The 20,511-nt window shown below is 55.0% G+C and overlaps 1 protein-coding gene across 12 annotated transcripts; it reads right to left on the bottom strand.

Annotated features, from left to right (window-relative positions):
• Nucleotides 1-301: 301 nt before the first annotated feature.
• On the bottom strand, nt 302-19,429 carry ZDHHC1 (zinc finger DHHC-type containing 1). 12 transcript variants are annotated; one of them, XM_045582783.1, is made up of 13 exons: nt 19,133-19,423; nt 13,756-13,853; nt 12,703-12,749; nt 11,175-11,417; nt 6,771-6,946; nt 5,234-5,335; nt 4,624-4,748; nt 4,378-4,536; nt 4,032-4,144; nt 1,335-1,417; nt 1,029-1,125; nt 876-891; nt 302-766 (listed from the first exon to the last, which is right to left on the bottom strand). In XM_045582783.1, the coding sequence occupies exons 4-13, from the start codon at nt 11,415-11,417 to the stop codon at nt 480-482; spliced, it is 1,401 nt and encodes a 466-aa protein (XP_045438739.1). In that variant the 5' UTR covers nt 12,703-12,749; nt 13,756-13,853; nt 19,133-19,423; the 3' UTR covers nt 302-479. The 12 variants fall into 12 exon arrangements, with proteins under 12 accessions (XP_045438739.1, XP_045438740.1, XP_036296104.1 ...); XM_045582784.1 differs by lacking the exon at nt 13,756-13,853 and having other exon boundaries at nt 1,029-1,101; nt 19,133-19,424; XM_036440211.2 differs by lacking the exon at nt 13,756-13,853.
• Nucleotides 19,430-20,511: the final 1,082 nt, after the last annotated feature.

Below are 20,511 nucleotides of genomic sequence, written 5' to 3'. Positions count from 1 at the left end.
TACAAAGCTCCAGGACTCCCAGGGTCTGCTCCCGCTGCTGCCTCCGGAGCGTGAAGCCTTCCTTCCCGCAGGTCTCCACACGAAAACTCAAGAAAAATGGCCTCCTCCAAGCAGCCCTCCAGGATCTTTCCTAACCAGGAGCCCTGTGCTGGGGCCTCCGTTTTCCGTTTACTTCCATAGGACAATCTGGGTTGCCACCCACTATAAGGCCCACCCCATCCTCTCCCGCCAGGGGCTGACGGGAACTGGTCCAACTCCAGGTGAGCCCTCGGCCCTTGCTAATAAGAAAGTAAACTGTAAGTCCGCAAAAGCATAGAAAAGTTTATTGGAGCATCATGGCCGGTGGGACAGGTATTGCTGAGTCCTGGGGAAGGGAGGCCGATCCCGCCGGCCCTGGGGGCTCCTAAAGTGCACGGGGTCTGCGAGGGTCCAGGTGTTGCATAGAGACGGGCCAGCCGCTCCTCGGCCTCTGGGCCCCGCTAAGCCAGGCAGGCCTCTGGGCCGCCCCGCACCCTGGGCTCGCCACTGCTCGGGCTCACGAACACAGCAGGCACACGCGCCTGCAGCCCCAGCCCTGGCTCTCGGCCCCGGGCTCCGGGAGCGGCCAGCGCGGCGCTGCCCAGGCGCGTCTGAGCCACGGGAATCTCGTCCATGGACTCCGCTGACGCCGAGTGGAAGGCGCCTGCAGGGCCAGCGACGAGCACCGGGCTAGCGCCCTGAGAATCCGACGACGACGAGCTGGAGCGGTGGCCCGGGACCGGGGGCCCTGCGGGGGTGGAGGGAACTGTGAGACCAGGGGCTGTTTCTGGCTCGGGCCCCTACCTTTCCTTCCCTCGGAGCTCCCGGTGCAGGATCCAGTCAGGAAGGGCCCTCACCCGGCTTCCTCTTTTTCTGCAGAGACAGAAGGCAGGCTGAGCGCCCCTGCCCCAGGGCCCTCATCGCCAAAAGAGGCAGAGGAGTGAGGAAGGGTAGCGGCTCCTTTCCCATCCCTTTCCACCGGGGCAGGGGCCAAGCACAGCACCCCCTACCTGGGGCCGGATCCTGGGGGGCAGAGCCAGAGTCTCTGGAGGAGAAGAGGGTAGTGGAGGCTCCACTTGGCCGCTGGTGGCAGGGAACCGGGAGAGACGGGGGGCAGTAGGGTAAGCTCTGGATGGGAATGATCCCTCAAATCCCAGCCAGTTGGAGGTTCTCCTATAAGCCTCCCTTCCCAGCAGACAATAGATGGGCATTGATCTGGCCTGGCCTTGGCCTTGGCCTACCCCTCTCTCCCACCTTAGACGGTCCTGCCATGCCAATGGGAGATGTCCAGCTGGAGAGGTCAGGATCGCACTCACTTGGCACTCACTGCAGCAGGCCTGAGCTGGCCCGGGGGCTCTGGGCGCACGTGGCTGAAGGTCCGCATGTAGAACTCCATTTCCTGGGGAAGGTGGAGGTCAGGGAGACTGGACAGCCTGGTATAGACCCTGGTATAGACAGCCTGGTATAGACTCAAACCCTTCTAGGTCCTGAGCCCAGCCAGCCCTGGACACAACATTCCTGCACCCCCAACCCCCCAGGCCTCTGTAAGGGGTCTGAGTCCAGATGTCTGCTATTCTCCAGTTTGCCAGCCATGCTGGAAAAACCTCTCTGCAGGACAAGGCATAGAACACCCATTTCTGGACCTTACCCCAATCCCACAGACCTCCTCACTTCATCTAGTCAAACTCCACTTCCTTCAGGAAGTGTGTGTGTGTGTGTGTGTGTGTCCCGCCAGCCTCACGAGTCCAATGCATCCAGTCTAGAGCTGCTCTGGACAAGGTGAGTGGTGGGGAGGAGGTGCTTAGGTCTGTCCTCTCCTGCTCACAGTTCCTCCCAAGACTCCAGGTCTCTGAATTGATCCCCCCGCCCCCCGCCCCACCCGAGATACTGGGTAGCCAGCTTTTCATAGGTTTTGTGCATGGCTCCACAGTTCCGGCAGAGCTGAATCCTCAGAGTACCAACCACAATCTCAGCTGCTGGGGAATGCTCTGTTTCCCCACTCCTAATCAGAAAGGGAAGGCAATGGGTAGTGGAAAAAAACAACTTTGCAACCCCATCCGGGACCAGGCTTTTGAGTCAATTCTGTGTCTTGTTAGTAGCTGATCCTAACATTGACCCTGGAGTTGCAGAACCAACCCCTGAAAGCGAAGGGGCCCCAGTTCAGAATGTTGCAAGTGGCCTAGGCCTGCACCCCAGAACGCGGGACGCGCTCCAGCTACGCCCACGCCCAGGAGGTCTGCAGGTAGGGAAACAAAAGCTAGGAACAAGCCAGCTCTGGAGGGCCTCGAGCCAACGATGTGGGGCGGGACAAGGACGAGGCCCCGCCCCACAGGGCAGAAGGGGGGGGGGAGCATGGGAGAGGGCACCCGGACAGCTGTCGCGCGCTCCACAGCTGTTTCCATGGAGACCCAGGCGTCCTGACTAATGCAGAGACGACAGTGTAACAGCAAACGCGGTCTCTAAAACAAGCCTATGTTTGGGGGCAACGGCTCCAGAGTGGGGCCCCTCCCGCATTCCTGCTCTGGGTGGGGGTGGGGAGGCTGCAGATTTGGGCACTGGCAGATTTAGGGGACAGAGCCTAGCCGGCCACAGGCTGGCTGCACAAATGTAGAGATTGACACCTTAGCAAGCCATGCCCAACCTCTGCCCAGGCTGACCCTGTGGGAAGGAGTATAGGAGTGCCAGCCTAAGCAGATCTTCAACATTTGCACATTCCTGAACGGCACTGTGGAATCTCTCAGCCTCTGCTCTCTCTCTGCACACCCCTCCTCCCACTGGGGGCACCCTCAGGCATTTGCAGATGATGTTACTAGTATATGTCCCTGCTGCCGCCACATCAGCTTCAAAGCCTAAGTAGGCAGAGACTGTGCCCTGGAGCCTGGACATCCTGGGCCAGCCTCTCCCTCACTGAGGTAGAGCCTCAGACTCCTCTGTGAAGTGGGGGATGATGCCCACTCCTCAGAATGGCTGCCGCTGTGCTGGTATGGCACCAGTGCCCAACACCAGGCAGGTACACAATAGTGTGGCAGGAGGCCCTCCACCAACAGCCAACACCCCCCAGACCTGGCAGCCTGGCCCACCCCTGGCAATGAGAACAGGAGGGGCAGGTCCCAGGCCCTCTCCCAGCCCGCCCACCAGCCCGTGTTTGTGTCCAGTTGCCATGAGGACTCAGGATCCAGGGCTCAGCCTTCCCAGCAAGGTCCTGCCTGGGCCCCCTGCCTTCTAGTCCCTGGGGGCTCTGAGGATCCCCCCTCCCCTCAGCTGCTGACCTCAGGAAGCCATGGGGCGTGGGAATGGGGATCAGCTGGTCAGCAGCTGGTCTGGCCAGGCCCTAGCTTGGGCTGGAAGGTTCCTGCTTCAGAGTGTAGAGACCTAAACTCCTCCCAGACGCAGCTTCTGTTTAACCTTCCTTGGCCTCAACATGCTCATCTGCAACATGGATGTGACAACATTATCTGCCTCATGGGGGTAATGCGTGAGGATTAAACAGGGCCCAGGGTCTGAGAGCTCAGGGTCATACGTGGAGGTAACAGGTGACCACCTCAGTCACTGGTCCATCCCTCTCTCTTCCCCCACAGCTCCACGGGGAGCAGGACACCCAGGAAGGCAGATGCCACCCTGTGTAGAAAGAACCCAGGCCCAGCCGTGGGCAGCTGGTAAGGGCTCAGAGCTCAGAAGGACTCGGGGCTGGGATGGCAGGCCTCTGACCTGCCAATCTGCCCGCTTCTCAGCTCCCACGTTCCGGACCCTCCGGCACATGCTTGCAGTTTGGACCGGGGCACACGTGGGCTCGGGGAATGCAGGGCTCCTTCGCACGGAGCCCACACGAGCAAGCAGCCATGTGCTCAGGTCAGGCTTGGCTTCCCCCCTGTTGCCCAGAACCCTACCCCAGCTGCTGTTCCAGACCTCCTTCCCTTTGCCCTTTCTTATCACTGGCTGCTATCTGCACTGCCCACCCCTTCCACACCCAGGCCCCATCCCTCACCCCTCAGCCCGCTGGGCCACTTCGATACCTGGATGGGTCGCATCTTGGGGGGACATGAGTCGAGCTGCCTGTCAGCCCCCTTGGCCTCCTGTGGCGGACGATGCTGCACGATGTACTCGTAGGTGGTGAGCTTGTGCCACACTGTGGGGGTGAGGGGAGGACTCGGTGCGATAGAAAGGGGCCCCTGGCATTCAGAAGGTGAGGGAGGGTACCCCAGCCCAGGCTGACACCCTGTCCCCGTATTCACTAAACCATGGAAACCAGGCCACCACGTCCAGCCAGCAGAAAGGGGTGTATCAGCCCAACTGATACCTCCTGCAGCCTAGGGACCCCTATGTCCTGCAAGGCGGGTGTAGGAGCGGAGGGGCGCGTACTGAGATAAATGTGGAAGCAGAGCAGGTGGCCGAGCAGGGCTGTGGAGAGCAGGCCCAGAAGGATGAGGAGGGCGGCCAGGGCCAGGATAGCAGGAGCCTGGGTTTCCACGGGGGCAGCAGGCAGGAAAACGAACCATACATCTGTGTGATTCTTCAGGACTGCAAGGCACAGACTGGGCTGTGACCCGTGACCAGACAGGCCCAGGGCTGAGGGTGGGAGCAGGCAGGCCCGAAGCCCAGTCTGACCTTCAAAGTGGTAGTTGGTGCGCAGCCGCATGGGATTGACAAAGAACTCCACGAAGACGTAAGTGGCCACCAGCACGAGGAGCAGGACCCCCAGTAATGCAGATGCCACACTGTGTAGAAAGAGCCTGGGCCCAGCCGTGGGCAGCTGTCAGCACCGGGTGCTCCAGCTGGTAAGGGCCCAGAGCTCAGAAGGACTTGGGGTTGGGGTCGGGAGAAAGGCCTCTGATCCTGCTTCTCATGAAGCCAAAGGTTAGGGAAAGGCAGAGATAGATGACCCTTCAGGTCCACACTTTTCTTGGTCCATCAGAGGAATGATCCCAAGCCTACCTCAGGAGCACACACACACACACACACACACACACACACACACACCAAGCCTACCTCAGGGGCACACACACACACACACACACACACCAAGCCTACCTCAGGGGCACACACACACACACACACACACACACACACACCAAGCCTACCTCAGGGGCACACACACACACACACACACACACACACACACACCAGCGCCCAGCTCCAAACCCCCACCACTATCCCACCCCACTGCAATTCAGACCCGCTCTTCCCCCGCATCCCTGCAGCCAGGGGCCGCTCTCACCGGTAGTTCCTTTCTCCCACACAGTTGTTGAGCCACTTGCAGTGGTGGTCGAAGCCGCACACGCACTTGTTGCAGGCACTGCAGTGTTTGGAGCGAGCGCTCCTGCGGGAAGGGAGGGGGCACAGTGCGGTTAGGCCGCTGGCTGGTCCTCCCCTCCCTGAGCTCTGGACCATGAGCTCAGCGCCGGGGAGCGTGCGCGCCCTCTAGCGGCACTGCGGGGTCGGGCACCCAGAAGAGGCCGCGTTTCTGAAGATCTGGGGTCCCAAGGCAGGAGGAAGGGGAGGGCGATATTACTTTGCTCCACTCGGGGAGTGGACACTGCGTGACGGTAGTGTGAAGCAGAAATGGGGCTTCCATTCCAAGCAAGGACTCCTGCATGGAATCTGGAGACAAAGCAGGGGAAGGGCCAGGAAGCAAACAGGGCAAGGCTGTCAGGCCCTACCCTGCTCTTCCGGCAGCTCCGTTTTCCGAGTGCCTGTTTCTGTGCCAATCTATGGGAATTCCAGAAAACGCCAGCTTGTCTGGGCGCATCCGAAGGGAACCAAAAGAAGAGGAACAAGATGACATCTGGATGAACTCGGGACAGTTCACCACAGATGAGGTGAGGCCACTTAGGAATGTGAGTCTCCCAGCCCCAGGGAGGAACTGGGGAGGCCCAAAGAGAGTGCAGAGAGTGGGGAGCACTCGCCAAACCCAGAATGGGCAGCAACTGCCAGGCACCCATTGAGGGACAACACTGACGGGTGCCTAGTGAAGAGGATGGTCTAACGCCCAAGTCCTCAGCACCTTCACACCATGGTCTCTCTTGGCCCTGGGGACAGACCCCCTTCCAACAGGCTGCCTGAGCCTCCAGGTTGGAAGTGTAGAGCTGGCCTTGGACCACACCCCATGCCTAATCCTCCACCTGAGGCTGGAAGCTCTAGCAGGGTGCGGAGGGACCTAGGGAGGCTGTCTGGACCAGCCAAGGCATGGACTCCTCACATTCTGACTCATCTCCCCACCAGCAGTGTGACCTGGAGTAAGCCGCTTGGCCTCTCTGGGCCTCAGAGTCCTCATGGGCAAACAAGGGTAACAGTATCCGCTCGGGGACTAGGCCAATTGGTGGTGAACATGGCTCTGCTGTCCAGCAGCCGCATAACTCCAGGCAAGCCTCTTAGCCTCTCCGAGCTTTGGGCTCTTCCCCACATGGAGAAAGATGCTGCCTTCCCTGCAAGGTGGTTGTTCCAAGCACTTGGCAACAGTAAGTCTCGAGTGTTAACTCCCCTCCCTGTCTCTATCTGGGAATGCTCGTGAGACTGGGTTGGGAGGTGGCTGGTAGAGTTAGTCATTAGAAATGTTGTGGGTTTGTGGTTGTGCCAAATGTTTCCTACATTTACTGTTGGAAACGCTATTCCTCATCTTCTGTTTCCAATTACCTTTTCCTCACCTCTTTCACCCAATTCTCTGTCACTCCATCAAGGATGACTATAAAGCCCTGGGCATGCCCCTCTCTGCCTTGAGCTCCCACGAGGCACGCTCTCCGTCCACACGTACTCACACATCTACGTCGCACAGATTGCAGTGCAGGTCTTCAATGACATGTGCGTGTTGGCTGCGGTTGAAGATGGGCAAGGGCCCTGCATAGCTCTTGACCCTCACGTTGGCATCTGCTGGATCGATGGAGACAGCAATCAGGTGCACCACGAGGTGACCAGCAAAGATGGCGCCCATGCACTGGCCCAACAGGTTAAAGGCTCACTCCACACACTGCCAGCTGAGACCCCAAAATGGTCCCCACCTCCATATAGCTCCCTCCCAGAGACTCAGCCTGTGCCACACCCTACCTCCAGGTCCCTAGAACTTCCTTTCAGAACTCTCCAGTGTTTCCAGGCCTGGATGAAAGAGGAGAGCAGTCACGTGTGAGGAACACACGTCAGCACTGCCTATGCTGCCCATGCGCCCGGACACAAGGCCATGTAAATACAGAGCTGCGGCCTCCCTGTTCCAAGCCCAGTGCAGGCCCTGGATGGTCTGACCTCCGATTCTGACATGGTTTCAGATTCTAAATGGTGAAGTGAGACTGAATGAGACCACCCTCTTAGGCCAAAGCACCTAAAACATAAGTTCTAAGCTTGTTTGTCTTGCTTTCATAGGAAGTCTTCTCTGAGGAGGAAGTCTTCTCAGTAGCCGGGCCAGACAGAGAATCACTTGCAGATGGGGCCCATCCCCACCACCTCCGGGACCTGAGTTCAGGTATTTGAAACTCTGGGGCTGAGGATCTAGGATATTCTGATGCTTTCAGGGCCTGACCAGAGACTGCATATCTAATTCCTGGAGCTGAAACACAGCTCTTCCAGAATGTATCTGCTCAGAGTTTGTACCAAATGCTGGAGATGAGGAGGCTGACAACTTGCTGCAAAGTCTAAATGTGTAAAAATTCCCTAATAGATTCCATACAGGCAGCCATCTACCCTCCATCCATATTCGTGCTAGGCAGGCAGACATCATCCCTCCATCATTCAGCTTCCACCCATCAGCTGTCCAATCTTTTCCCCCTTCCTCCTCCTCCTCCTCCCAGCGCCCAAATTCCCCTATGTGTCTGCGTGAGCCAGGCTCCACCCCACTGTGCTGTGCCTTAATGGAAAGAGACAATCCTGTGACCAATGAAAACCCTCCACAGCCCTGGCTGTGGGTCTGGCCATTGCACTTGCCTGGGTTATTCCCTAGTCTCACGACTCTGTTCCTCCTCTCTGGGTCCTCTGGACTCTGTCCTTCACTTGGTCTTAAAGTAGCTTTGAGATTGAACCCTAAATCCTTGCTTGCTTAAACTCCTCCACTGGCTTTCAGGAGCCCTCAAACTAGAGTTTATTCTTCAGCTTAGCGCTGGGGCCCTGATGCTCTGGCTCCTCTCAGGCCTCTGGTATTCCCCACCACTACTCCCCAGCTTCCCAGGCTCTCTTTAGACACACTGAATGTGGGCAAATGTTTAGTTTCCTGCCTGCTCCAACACTTCTCCCACACCCTGACTCATTCATTCATTCATTCAACTGTTTACTGAGGTCGTTAGGCACTGAGGAATATGGCAGGAGCAAGACAGACATGGTCCCCTAGCTCCAGGGAGACTGTGGTCTGGTAGGAAACAGAGATGTCCATCACATAGGGGTTGGCTGCAATGAAGAAAGTTCATGGGACAATGTGAGTAGTGTGACCTCAACTAGCCGGAAGGGATTCAGGAAGCTCCCCTGAGAAGGCACCCCTCAGTGAGGCTGGAAGAGGAATGGGTAACAGACTGGCAGGTGGTGTAAGGAGGAAAGGGAGCCTGGCTGGTTCCTGGGAGCAAGCAGAGTCCCAACCAGAGGGGTGGTTCCAGCTCAGCTCATGGCTGCCATGCGAGAATGAGGGCCACATCACCAAATTCTGGCTTTTCAAAAGGAACCGGAAATCTGGACGTTTTTAGGTGAGGTCTCTCATGTTTTAAATGTTGACAAGAAATTTTTTTTTAAAACCCACCTGCCAAAGGTCTGTCCATTTTGTGAACTATAATAATTATCCTTCAATTAAAAAAAAAAAAAAAAAAAAGTCTACAGGCCAAACTGGTTCACGGGCTGTCAGTTCTTGACTCCCGACTTAGCTGGGTGTTGGGGTGGAGAGAGGAGCAAGAGGCTTCCAGGCAGAGACCAGTGTCACAGCAGAGAACAGAGCAAATGATGTAAGAGGAGGCTGGGGGCCGGGCAGAGGCCAGAACACAGAGAGCCCTGAGTAGCCAGAGCCTCCTTCCTTAAGGCGGGGTGAAGCCATTAGCGGGTATTTAGCTGGGGAACAACTTTATCGTGTTTGTTTTTGAAGGGCACATGGACTGGTCCGAGTGAGTGTGTGTGGGGGGAGACTGGTTTGGCCACAAAATGGTCCTCTAGTTAAGAGAGGAGTTGGCAGTAAGGGGAAAGAGGGTGATTCGATGGCTATTTAAGAGGTAAAATCAACAGAACTTGATGGCTGACTGGATACAGGTGATGAAGGGGCAGGGTCGAGAGCAAACGGACAGGCTGGTTAGGTCTGTGAAGAGGGGAGCTGTGAGCAGCGGGGCAGCAGGGCCTGTGGTGATGTTGGTCTGGATGGCCTATCTCCCACGTCCACAGTATGCTGGGAGCCCTTCCCAGACTTGCCACGGGGTAATCTCCAGTCTACAAGGCTTCCCTCCAGCTGGAGGCTGAGCTCCCAGGGCTGGGGCCCTGGCTTGCTGATCTTTGCAACCCTAGGTCCCAGGCTAGATCCAGGTGCCAGGTGGGCACCTGGTACACACTACTTCCCTCCCTCATTCCCAGGGTCCTGAGGAAGCCTGCAGAAGGGAGGTGGCTTTGAAGGAAGGAAGAACAATCCAGATCTGGTGGCTCTGTGAGCCTCCACATTGCCCAAAGCAATTAATGCGGAGAGGACAAGAGCCTCAAACCATCTGCCGCTCAGAGCTGGAGTGCCCTGAGCAGCTCTGTTGGCCTCACTAGCCACCAACTATGTGACCTCAGGAAGTCACTTAATCTCACAGAGCCCCAATTTCTTAGTAAAGCAGGAGGAATGCCTTCAAATTATTATGAGGATCAAATAAGATAATCCACGTACAGGGACTGGCACAAGGCCTGGCACATCTAATGCTCAATAAGTGGTAGTTACTCTTGTTTACTGTTTAGTGTTCTGACTGCACTCACTCCAGACCCCATGGCAGAAACCCAGGAAACCCTGAGTGAGGGGTGTGCCCATTCCAGGTCAGGAGAGGACTATTCCATGAAGCCTTCTAGTTAACAGCCCTAAGGCCTGTTTCCCACTTACAGAGCTCATGGCTATGCCCAGGGCCTAGTGAACCAGGAAGCCCCCCACTGACACTGATGGTGTCCAGGGATGGCAACCTTCTCCAGAGTCCTTCTCCACACATTTGCCATGTCACTCACCAGCCAGGGCTCTGTGATTTCCCAAGAGAGCATGCTCCCCCTTATGGCTCATGCATTCTGGTGCTCAGACACACATCCCTGTGTGCTCCTTGTCCCCACCCTGGAAAGCAGGCAGAGGAGGAGGCTGAGACCTGCAACTGGCAGAAGCCCTTGAGAAGCCCTTAAAGGACTGAGCTGGGACCAAGCTCCGCTGCTGACTCTATGTCCAAGGAGGCATAGAGTTCATCCCTGATAACCTCCTGCAGCTCGCCCTAGCCCTCCTGCCTGAAAGGCCCAAGGAATCATCTCTGTGAAGCACACACACACACACACCAGGCACACTCGCAGGGCCCCCTCTGGACGGAGCACACAGCCGCTGCTGCACTCCAGTCTCAGCCTTGCAGCCGTGTCCTCTGCTCCTGGGGTTGTGGCCAGAGCTGCTGCAGCCACACCACTAGGCCCATGCAAGTCTGTGTTTGTCACTGATCTCAGGAACCACAGGGCATCTTTGATCCCCGCTCTAGTCAATTCAACCGCATCCTAAAAGGGCATAATTTACAAAATCAGTGTGCTTCTAAATAGTCCTGGGACAGCATAACCATCTGTCCAAAATAAAGCCACATTTTAAATGTACCAAAAACCTTACTATGTAAAAGAATTCTACCATGGCTCTTCTTGAAAAGTGAACAATTCTTTCATAAGTGGAATAATTACCCTCTCGTTTATCCCTTGTTGAGCTCTGGGATAAATTAGCTTAAAGAGAGCTTTGGAGCGGTGCCCTGGCTGACGAGGCTCCCTCTGTGTGGGCCTTTACATGCTCCGAGGTACTTCAGGTCTGTGAGCTCACCCAGGGGGCAGCGGGGCAGCGGGGCAGAGGGAGGTTGGCGGTCAGGCAGGCAGGCAGGCAGCTGGTTTCTCCCGGGGAAGACACAGGTCTACCTGTGCTCTCTGGGACTCTGGAGCCCAGCTTCAGGCCTCTGCCATGTCCTCCATCTACTGCCCCTACAGTTCCATGCATCAGCCCCACATTTTCCCAAGGATACAGCATAGCCAGCAGGCACCCAGTGGTGAGGCAGGAGGGGCACAAGGACCCCAAAGCCGATCACAGCGAAGAAGAGGTACAGCAGCCAGGCCACAATCTGGAGCGGGTGAGGGGGCCAGCTCCACCCATTCCGGCGGGACCGCGGGCCCTGCAGCTCCGGGGAGGGTCCGCTGGCCTGTGCGGGTGCTGTCCACACACTCTTCTCCGGCGCTGTCTTGTTGGAGGGCTTGTTGCAGATGTTCATCTCCGGAGGGAGAAAGAGGAAGAGAGCATTAGCCTGATGAGGTGCTGGCTGGACCCAGAGCCCTGCATGCAGCCAGCTTCCAGCACTGGAGAAGGAGGCGGGGGCACAAAGCCACCTCCCAGCTACTCTGTGGGGCAACCGGCACCCTGGCATGAGGAAGCCAGTGGGGGAGGGTGGTGTGGAATGTGGGCTCAAAGCCCCAGAGCCAGCATTGGCCCAGCCTTGGCCAGAACAAGGTAGGAGGGCCCAGGGTTTATTCAGGACACCGTGTGGCCGCCTGTTACTCAAAGTGCTCCGTCTCCACAGCCATCAGTGCTAAACCCAATAAGACATGTTCTCATCTGGGAACAATATCTGGCTGGGGCCAGGCCGATGAGAACACATGCTGATTCTGTTACGATTAGTCACCTCTGTCCTGTGGCCTAAAGGCAAGTGTCAGAGAGGGGCCCCTGACCGTTTGCGAAGGGAAACAGGAGCGGGGCTGTGCGGAAGGGGATCTAGCCTCTGGTCCTAGGCAAGCATGTACTCCCTTTAGGGTTGGGGGAAGGCCTTGAACATTCTCCCCTGTGCCTCAGAAGGGCTGCCGACGGCTTCCTGGCTGGGGAGGAGCCAGCCCACGAGAGGTCGGACAATTCCTCCTTGTTCCCTCCAGCAGAGTAAATGACAATGTTTCTCTAAGCAAAATCTGGGCCTTGTTGCACTGAGAACAGACAAGTGGGCTGACCTGAGGGGGCTCAGGGAAGATGCTCAACCAGAGCCTGCCACTAGATGGCAGCACTCCCCTATCCTGCCCTCCTTAGGCCCAAGAGCTGACCTAGGGGCCAAAGTTACCAGCCTGGCAGACAGGGTGGGCCTGTCATTGCAGAAGGAAGAGCCTCGCCCTCGCTTCTGGGCCAGAGGAGGAAACAGAATCTGGGCAGGCAGCACAGACTTCAGGAGATAGGCCAGCTCGGACCTCCTGGGGGGAAGGCAGGGAGCTGGAGGACAAACCCTGGCAGCTGCACTCTCAGGAGTCCATGCCCGTGGTCCTTCCTCACTTCTCAGCCCCGCAAAAGGTTCCCTGACCTCGAGAGCCCGGAGAGACGGCATCTCCTCAGCCAGGGGCCCCCAAGTCAGGGAGCTCATGCTCAGTCTTCACTGGGCAAGTCGCTGCCACTTGGCACACTCTGCCACCCTCCCCGTATCCATTGGCCCCTGTTACCCTAGTTTCCCCGGAGGACAGTAGATGTGTGTGACTCATTCACCTCCGCTCCCCACATCCCCTCCCCCAGTACCCAGAGCATACCTTGTACCTAGGAAGTGCTCAGTAAATGTTTGCTGACTTGAGGACATCTGAAATAAAAGGAAATGTGGGCATGGTGAATGGTGTGGAACCTGGTCCACCCAAAGCCATCTGTCCCACTCTGCCCTGCTTTCAACCTGCACAGCCACCGGCACCCACATCTCCCCCGTTTTGTCATCACCCACAGCGCACCTATACCTGCCCACACCCTCACCTGCCCCGCCCCAGCAGTCCCTGCCCCCTGGCTATTACCCTGACCACCGAACATTTGCACTTAGTCACTCTGCCCTTCATCCCGCCCAAGGCTTAGAGCCTCCTGGAAGCTAAGCCTGGCATATCTGAAGACAACTCTGAGTAGCCTCATCTCAAAGCTAAATGACGTGACCCTAGTTTTCTTCCAGGGACTCAAATGAAGTCCTTTGTCTTCAATAAGAAGCAGCAAAGGTAAAAAAAAAAAAAAAAAAAAAGAGTTCCAGCTTTGGAGGAAACAGATGTAGGTTCAAGTCCTGGCTCTGCACTTATTAGCTGATTGGCCTGAGTTCCTTCATCTGAAAACGGGTTAGGATTGCCTACTGGCTGAGTATATAGATTAGTGACACTATAGATCATAAGAGTGCTCCCTACATTATAGGCACCATAATTACCCTTAAATTAGCCCTCTGGGTGGGTTATTTTCATCTTTCCAGACTGAGGCTATGACAGCCGATATTCTAGGAGGTTTATGTCCAAAGTGATGGGGTTAGTTGACGTTGCTTTCTTTCTTTTTTTCTTTTTTTTTTAAATATATTTTATTGATTTTATACAGAGAGGAAGGGAGAGATAGAGAGTTAGAAACATGGATGAGAGAGAGTCATCGATCAGCTGCCTCTTGCACACCCCCTACTGGGGATATGCCCACAACCAAGGTACATGCCCTAGACCGGAATTGAACCCGGGACCTTTCAGTCCCCAAGCCGACGCTCTATCCACTGAGCCAAACCGGTTTCGGCTGACATTGCTTTCTTATGAACACAGTGTCATAAGCACTGGGCCACTGGATCGCCATTGTAACCTCACCTTCCATCAGAAGTGACATCGCTTTACTTTGGATGTCCCGAGGTAGCAAATCTTTGTCCTTGATTTTTGGAAACAGTCAACGGTCACCATGTCAAGCCCTGTAAAGACAGTTTAGCTGGTGGTTCTGCTCAGGGTAGGGGGAAATCCCTGTGGCTTGCAGATCGCTTCTCCAGTGACATCATCATCTGGGCAATGACTTTGAAGAGAACCGATAAATTGGGATCCCTAAATCCTGGCTTTCCATTTGCCTCATCACTATATATATATATATATATATATATATATATATATATATATATATATATATATATGAGAGAGAGAGAAACATCATCGATTGGCTGCCTCCTGCATGCCCCTACTGGGGACAGAGCATGCAAACGGAGTATGTGCCCTGACCGGGAATGAAACTGTGACCTCCTAATTCGTGGGCTGAAGCTCAACCTCTGAGCCACAGCAGCCAGGCTGCCTTATCACATCTTAACAGCCCTGCACCTGAGGGCCTTTCTAAAGAAAGCAGCAGAGGTGCATTGCTGACGTGCCACACTGCCTGCAGCGCCCGCAGCGGGCTAGAGTGGCTGCAGGTACCTAACCCCGGTGCAGCCCAGACACCCGAGGGGGTGGAGTCACCATTGGGGCCAGAAGCCTATACAAACAGCCTTTGGGGTGGCTCTGACTCCAAACCAGGTCCTCTCCGCCCAGAGAGGACCACTGATGGTACCATGCATTAGGGGACAGAGCTATGAGGCTGAAGTCCCTTGCAGCAGTGGCAGCATTCTAGAATAGATACCTGAGCTTGTCAGGAGACATGCTGTTGGCCCAAGGCATAAGCTCTTAACTGATTGTATTTTCCTTTGCAGAGTTGACCACAAATTCTTTTGGTCCAAAAGATTTTGATTAAAAAGGTTGGGAGGGCCTTGGCCTGTGTGTCTCAGCTGGTTGGAGCGTCATCCCATATACCAAAGGTTACAGGTACAATTCCTGCTCAGGGCACATACATAGATTAAGGTTCATCCCCGGCCAGGGCATATACTGGAGGCAACCAATCAATGTTTCTCTCTCACATTGATATTTCTCTTTCTTTCTCTCTCTCCCTCCCCCCAAAACAAACAAACAAACAAACATATCCTCAGTTTAAAAAAGACTGGGAGGTCAGAGAGAATCCAAGATAGGCCTCAGCATTGATGGGACCAGGCCCGGGAACTTCACTGGTCTCCCTTCCCTCTTAGCACTGCTCTAGGAGACCAGGTTGAGAGATCCATGGCTCTGCTCCTGGACAATGTGGCCAGCTTGTGCGCTCACACCTTGGCCAGTCCGTGCTTCGGTCAAGGGCATGTACCTTGGTTGTGGGCACATCCCCAGTAGGAGGTGTGCAGGAGGCAGCTGATCGATGTTTCTCTCTCATCGATGTTTCTAACTCTCTATCCCTCCCCCTTCCTCTCTGTAAAAAATCAATAAAATATATTAAAACAGAAGAAGAAGGAGGAGGTGGGGGAGGAGGGGGGGGAGGGAAAGGGTTGGGGGAAGAGGGACAGTGACACCACAGCAGCTCGGCTGCCCTGTACTTTGGGAGGAGATGGTCAAGAGGTGGAGGTCTGGCCCACAAGCTCCCCCGCCCACCGGATGCTCCCCGCTGATCTTTGGTGGGCTGAGCAATGTAGGCCCTGACAAACATTGTATCTTCTGCCACAGAACAAACCACAGAGTCTTCCGCCACAGGACAAACCACAGAGTCACACTGGCAGAGACAGATGGAAGAGGCCACGTGGAGTGTCAGACCAAAGGCAGCTGCCACCTTGGTAAGCTAAGGACCTACCTGGCTTCTAGGGCGACTAGAGGGGCTGTGCAGGCCCTTTCCTTGTCCCGACAAGGTGAAGCCCATTGCCAGGATGACAATATAATCTGTTCCTGCTAACATTTATCTGCTAAAAGCCTAAAATATTATTTTCCAAATAAGGTTAGGCTACCTCAATTTATTTAAATGAGGAAATCTTAACATTTCAAGTTCTTATTATGAGAACTGTAGAACACGAAACTAATGGTAGAATAGTTGCATGGCTGATCCACTTCCCTCTTGTCCACCTCTGCTCCTATGAAAAAATATTTAGGGATGAGATTCTGAGATTCATGATGCATGGCGTTGTCCAAAGAACCAAGGTGAAGAGGAAAGTGCCATTCCTGGATTCCTGCAAGATGGCTGAGATCTCAGGAAAGAATCAACTTAATTACTAAAAAGGGTTTGTGGAGAGAGGCCATGGACTGGGAGGGTCAGAGGAGAGGCAGATGGGAGCAAGGAATGAGGGCTAAGGCCAGAGACAGAGCCGGGTTCTGGTTGCTGTACCGCTGCTCACAGATTGAGGATCCCAGGTAGGAGGTGCAAATTTCATAAAGCCACCTCTTTGGGTCTCCTTCATTCACCTTTCAAACAAATTAGCTGGAAGGTAATTTGGTAATGCTGCCAAGCTTTAGAACAGATATATCCGTAGGCCCACATTCCATTTCTAGGTACTTATTATATATATATATATATATATATATATATATATATTTTTTTTTTTTTTTTTTTCACGAAGTACCCAAAGATACACACAGTCTTATTTGTAATAATGAAGGACAAAAGCAATATGAACAAACTACTATGGCACATTCACACAATGGGATGCTATTCAATGTCAAAAACAAGGAGGGAGGAAATGACAGGTAAATGGAAAAGCAAGGTGTGTGACGGCTGTAGAACATGCCACCCTGTGAGCAAAAACCAAGGCAGGTGGACAGACATCTGTGCTCCAATATGGATAGGTCGTCTCAGGAAGGAAATACAAGAAAGCAAACACAGGGGCAGCCTTTGGGGAGGGGATCTCGTGGCTGTACTGAGACAGATTGGCTTTGACTGTGTATTTCTTGGTGCTGTAGGAATTGTGTTCTTGTTTTTGTTTTTACTGTGTGCACGTACTGTTTTTAGAAAAACGCATACACACACCTGTTAAATAATAAATAATTGCGCAGTGTCACCTTTTGCCTTTCTGGCCCCACGAGGCTGGCACGTGGACCAAATGTGCTCACGTGATCCATGCCAGACAAATAAGGAACTCCGGCCTGCCAACCGTGCAACAAGAGTGCTCCGTGTTAGTCCAGAGCTTTCGCGGTCTCAGAGCAGGTCTGACATGCTCAGCTGCAGAGTTGTGAGGAAGAGCCACAGAGCTCCCTGTTGGGGTCCTGTCTGCGCCAGAATCAGGCAACCAGACAGTGGGACAGAGGCGTTGCTGGGCAGGACCTTGTTCCCGTCCTTGGCCTCGGGCAGCTCAGCTGCTCACGCCCTCCTGAACCCAAAGCGAAGGAACACACCACAGGAAAGTCATCTTTTATTTTGACTAGAGGATTCATGGTTGCCGTGTGAGTGATTTTCTATGGATTTTTATAAATAAGTTATCTGCCCCCCCCCCCTCCGCCCCAGGATCTGCTTTTAAAAGAGTTTTCTACAAGATTTAACAGATGCCCAATTTGACCACTTAGAGGAGGACCTGGTGCACACTGGGCTACAGTGAATAAAGCCTTTAAAAAAGGACCTGTAGGGGCAAGTTCTTGTTTATTAAAATTCCTCACAGATACCAAGAAGTCTCCGGCCTTAAAATCCTGGAAAGTGACTAAGAGATGCACATCACTGCACAATCCCAGAAAACAAACTGGAACTCCAGGCCGTTCCCAGGGACTCTCAGTCACCGGCCTGGTGAGGCCGGGCTCCCGCATAAACAACAGGCGGAGGTCTGAGGCGAGGGCAAGAGAAGCTTGACCCCGGCCATTCCTGAGTGGATGTGGTCTGCAAACAGTCTGTGTCATTCTCCTCCCGAAGCGACCAACCGCTGCAAGCTGGGATTCAAGTGCAGCCAAGGAACTGGGACCAGGAGGAGGGAGGAGTGACATGAAGCAGAAACGAGGCCAGTGAGCGGAGGCAAGGGCTGTTGATTTTAACCAGGAAATCAATTCACATGATTGTAGGAGTAAAGCCTCCAGGAACACCCACCGAGAAACGGTCATTAAGAACAAAGTTGTGACAGAACAAAGTAAGAAAAGAAAAAAACAAAAACTGGCTAATTAAGCACCAATGTTGCTTTTATTCCATCTCATGAAGATTATGTTTATAAACCCGTCTCCCACAGTGAACCACCACAGCTATGGGGCCACCCCCTCACTCACTTCTAAACCCAGCTCTTCAACAAGGGAAGTTAAGCCACTTCTTATCATCGCTGCTGCCATCGCCCTAACCCAGGCCTCCATCATCCCTCCCCTACAGTGTTTATTTTTTTAATTGTTTTTAAAACCAGGTTTTCATCTTTTTAAAATATATATATTTTATTGATTTTACACAGGGAGGAATTGAGAAGGATAGAGAGTTAGACCAGCTGCGTCTTGCACACCCCCCACTGGGGATGTGCCCGCGACTGGAATCGAACCCAGGGCCTTTCAGTCCGCAGGCGGATGCTCTATCCATTGAGCCAAACCGGTTTCGGCCCCTACAGTGTTTTAATGAGAATCGCCACCATTAGCAGTTAGAGGGCCCGTCCTCTGGGCCAGGTGCTGCTTTACGTGCTTCATTGGCCTCAGAGGTAGCGGGCCCTCCCTCCCTGTCTCCCTTGGAAACAACAGCAGAACAACATCCCGGGTCGGTTCCCAGGTGAGGGCACTGAGAGGCTCAGAGCATCGGGGAGGCACCCTGTAACCGGCAGGACCAGGATGACCCTCGGCGGCCTTCCTGGTGTGCCTGTCACCACCACGCCGCCCACAGCAACCGCGGAGTGCGGCGAGCTTTTCAAACACTGGAAACTACGTCAAAGACTCTGCCACGGTTTCCTCCTCCGGCTAGAACCCAGCCGAAACTCCCACCACATGTCTCAAGGCTCCCTCTCACCCTTGCTGTTCCTTCATTGCACTTGGCCGACTCCAGCCAGGCCTTTGCATCTGCTTTTTCCCTCTTTTCAAAAAAACACCCCTCCCCCTGTTCACAAGGCTGGCTCCTTTCCAACCTCAGATCTAAGCTCCCGAGTCTCCTTCGTCTGCAGACCCTGCCTGGCCGCCTCCCTCCAGGTCCCCTGGGGAGCGCCATCCCCACCTGAAACCACTCCCGCCCCCGCCCCCGCCCGACCGGGGCCCTGGGGGAGGGGGGTCGCCCCTGGCACACAGTAGGCTCTCATTGCTGATCAGTGAGTCTGATCGATCGATACAAACTGGGAGGCAGCCCCGCGCGCTCTGACGCGTCCCCGAAGCCCAGGCCGCGGGGCTCCGGGCCGAGGGGCGCGCGGAACCGTCTGGCTGCGGGGCGGCAGCCGCGACCCGGCGGCCGAGGCCAGGCTTCGAGGTGAGAACCGCGGCGGTAGCTCCTCACCTGCGCGTCGCGGCGGCCCCGCCAAGGTCACTCGGCGGCTCAGCCCTCGCCCGGCCGGCCGTCCACCCTCCCCGGGGCGGCCGCGCCTCAGACCCTGGCGGTCGGGATGGCCCCTGGGACCCAGCGGCGGCGGCGGCGCACCCCCGAGCGGGGCCCCATCTCGGGCTGCGCGGCGGTGATTAGGCCGGCAGTCCTCGGGCTCGGGCTCGGGCTCCAGCGGGCTGGCTGTGCTGCCGGGCCGGGCCGGGCCGAGGCGGGCTGGGCCTCGTCCGGCGCTGGCCCCGTTCCCCTGGCAACGGCGCGGGCTACGGCGCCCCACAGCGGCCAAACCGCGCTGCTGCGTCACTTCGCGCGGGCACCCGGGGAGCTGTGGCTCGTGGAGGACCCCAGGCGCCCCGGCCGGCCCATTCCCCCCCTTTTCTTCACAGCCTTTCTCCTAGAAAACTCGTTCCCCGCCATCCCAACCCACAACTTGTTTCTCGAAATCCTAACTCGTTTGAAAAGTGCCCCCTTCCAGTTTCCCCCGAGACCACCGTTCTCGGGAGATTCCTGCACATTTGAATGAGAGCATGTGCAGGGCACGGGACCTACGGTGGGGAGCACCCGTGAGGTCCCTGCTCTCCATGGAGGTTACAGGCTAAGTAAGGTGACCAGATGTCCCGTTTTTTGTGTTTTTTTTGTTTTTTTTTTTTTTTTTTAACAATTTGTCCCACGGCGTTTTAAAAAAGTCCAAAATATTTAAAAGAATCTTTCCAAACATTGGGACTTTTTTTAAAAAAAAGCCACGGGATGCGGGACAAATTGTTAAAAATCGGGACTTCCGGTCACCTTAGGCTAAGGGAAAGACAGAGCTAGACAAATAAATATGCAGGTGCTCCATAATATAAAGTGTGAAATATAAGAGCTTAAAATATGTTGTGCAAAGTATCTTTTTCTTTTATTTCCTGTAAAGCAAGCATTCATCCTTCTGGGAGCCCTCATCTTCCAGCCTGGTGGGAAACTTAATCTTGGTCTGCGCTGAGCTCCTCTTACCCAGGTTATTCCATGGACCAGGACCTCCTAGAGCCGCAGTCTGAAAAGCATCCTGTGGCCCTGAGTCCTCTCTAGCACTGACGCCCTAGGCACTGTCCTAGCCACAAGGATTCTGAGGTTTAGGCGCTGCTCCCCTGGGGCAGACACGGGACAGGCACCTGCGCCCTCTGTGCCAGGGCCTGCAGGCTCTCCTCTGCTCCGCCCAGGGACCCTCCCTGTGGATCCGTTTCCCTGAAAGCTCGCCCCCTGTCCTTGGGGATACTCAGAATGGACTCGCCCATGAACTCAGGCTTGCTTCCGTTCTTTTTTTAAAAAGAGAGGAAAGGAGAGGGAAAGAGAAACATCAA

The sequence above is a fragment of the Pipistrellus kuhlii genome, unplaced genomic scaffold (genome assembly GCF_014108245.1).
Source record: "Pipistrellus kuhlii isolate mPipKuh1 unplaced genomic scaffold, mPipKuh1.p scaffold_m20_p_17, whole genome shotgun sequence".
NCBI lineage: Eukaryota > Metazoa > Chordata > Mammalia > Chiroptera > Vespertilionidae > Pipistrellus > Pipistrellus kuhlii.
This window is presented reverse-complemented; position numbering and strand designations above follow the sequence as displayed.

Bases quoted from the DNA above. Each gene is read 5' to 3' on its own strand.
- ZDHHC1 (XM_036440212.2), bottom strand. From the start codon at position 11,417: ATGAACATCTGCAACAAGCCCTCCAACAAGACAGCGCCGGAGAAGAGT. The intron at 5,336-6,770 runs GTGAGTACGTGT...CCCTTCCCGCAG, and splicing joins AATCTGTGCGACGTAGATGT to GAGCGCTCGCTCCAAACACT. The intron at 4,749-5,233 runs GTGAGAGCGGCC...GGCTGGGCCCAG, and splicing joins GTGGGAGAAAGGAACTACCG to GCTCTTTCTACACAGTGTGG.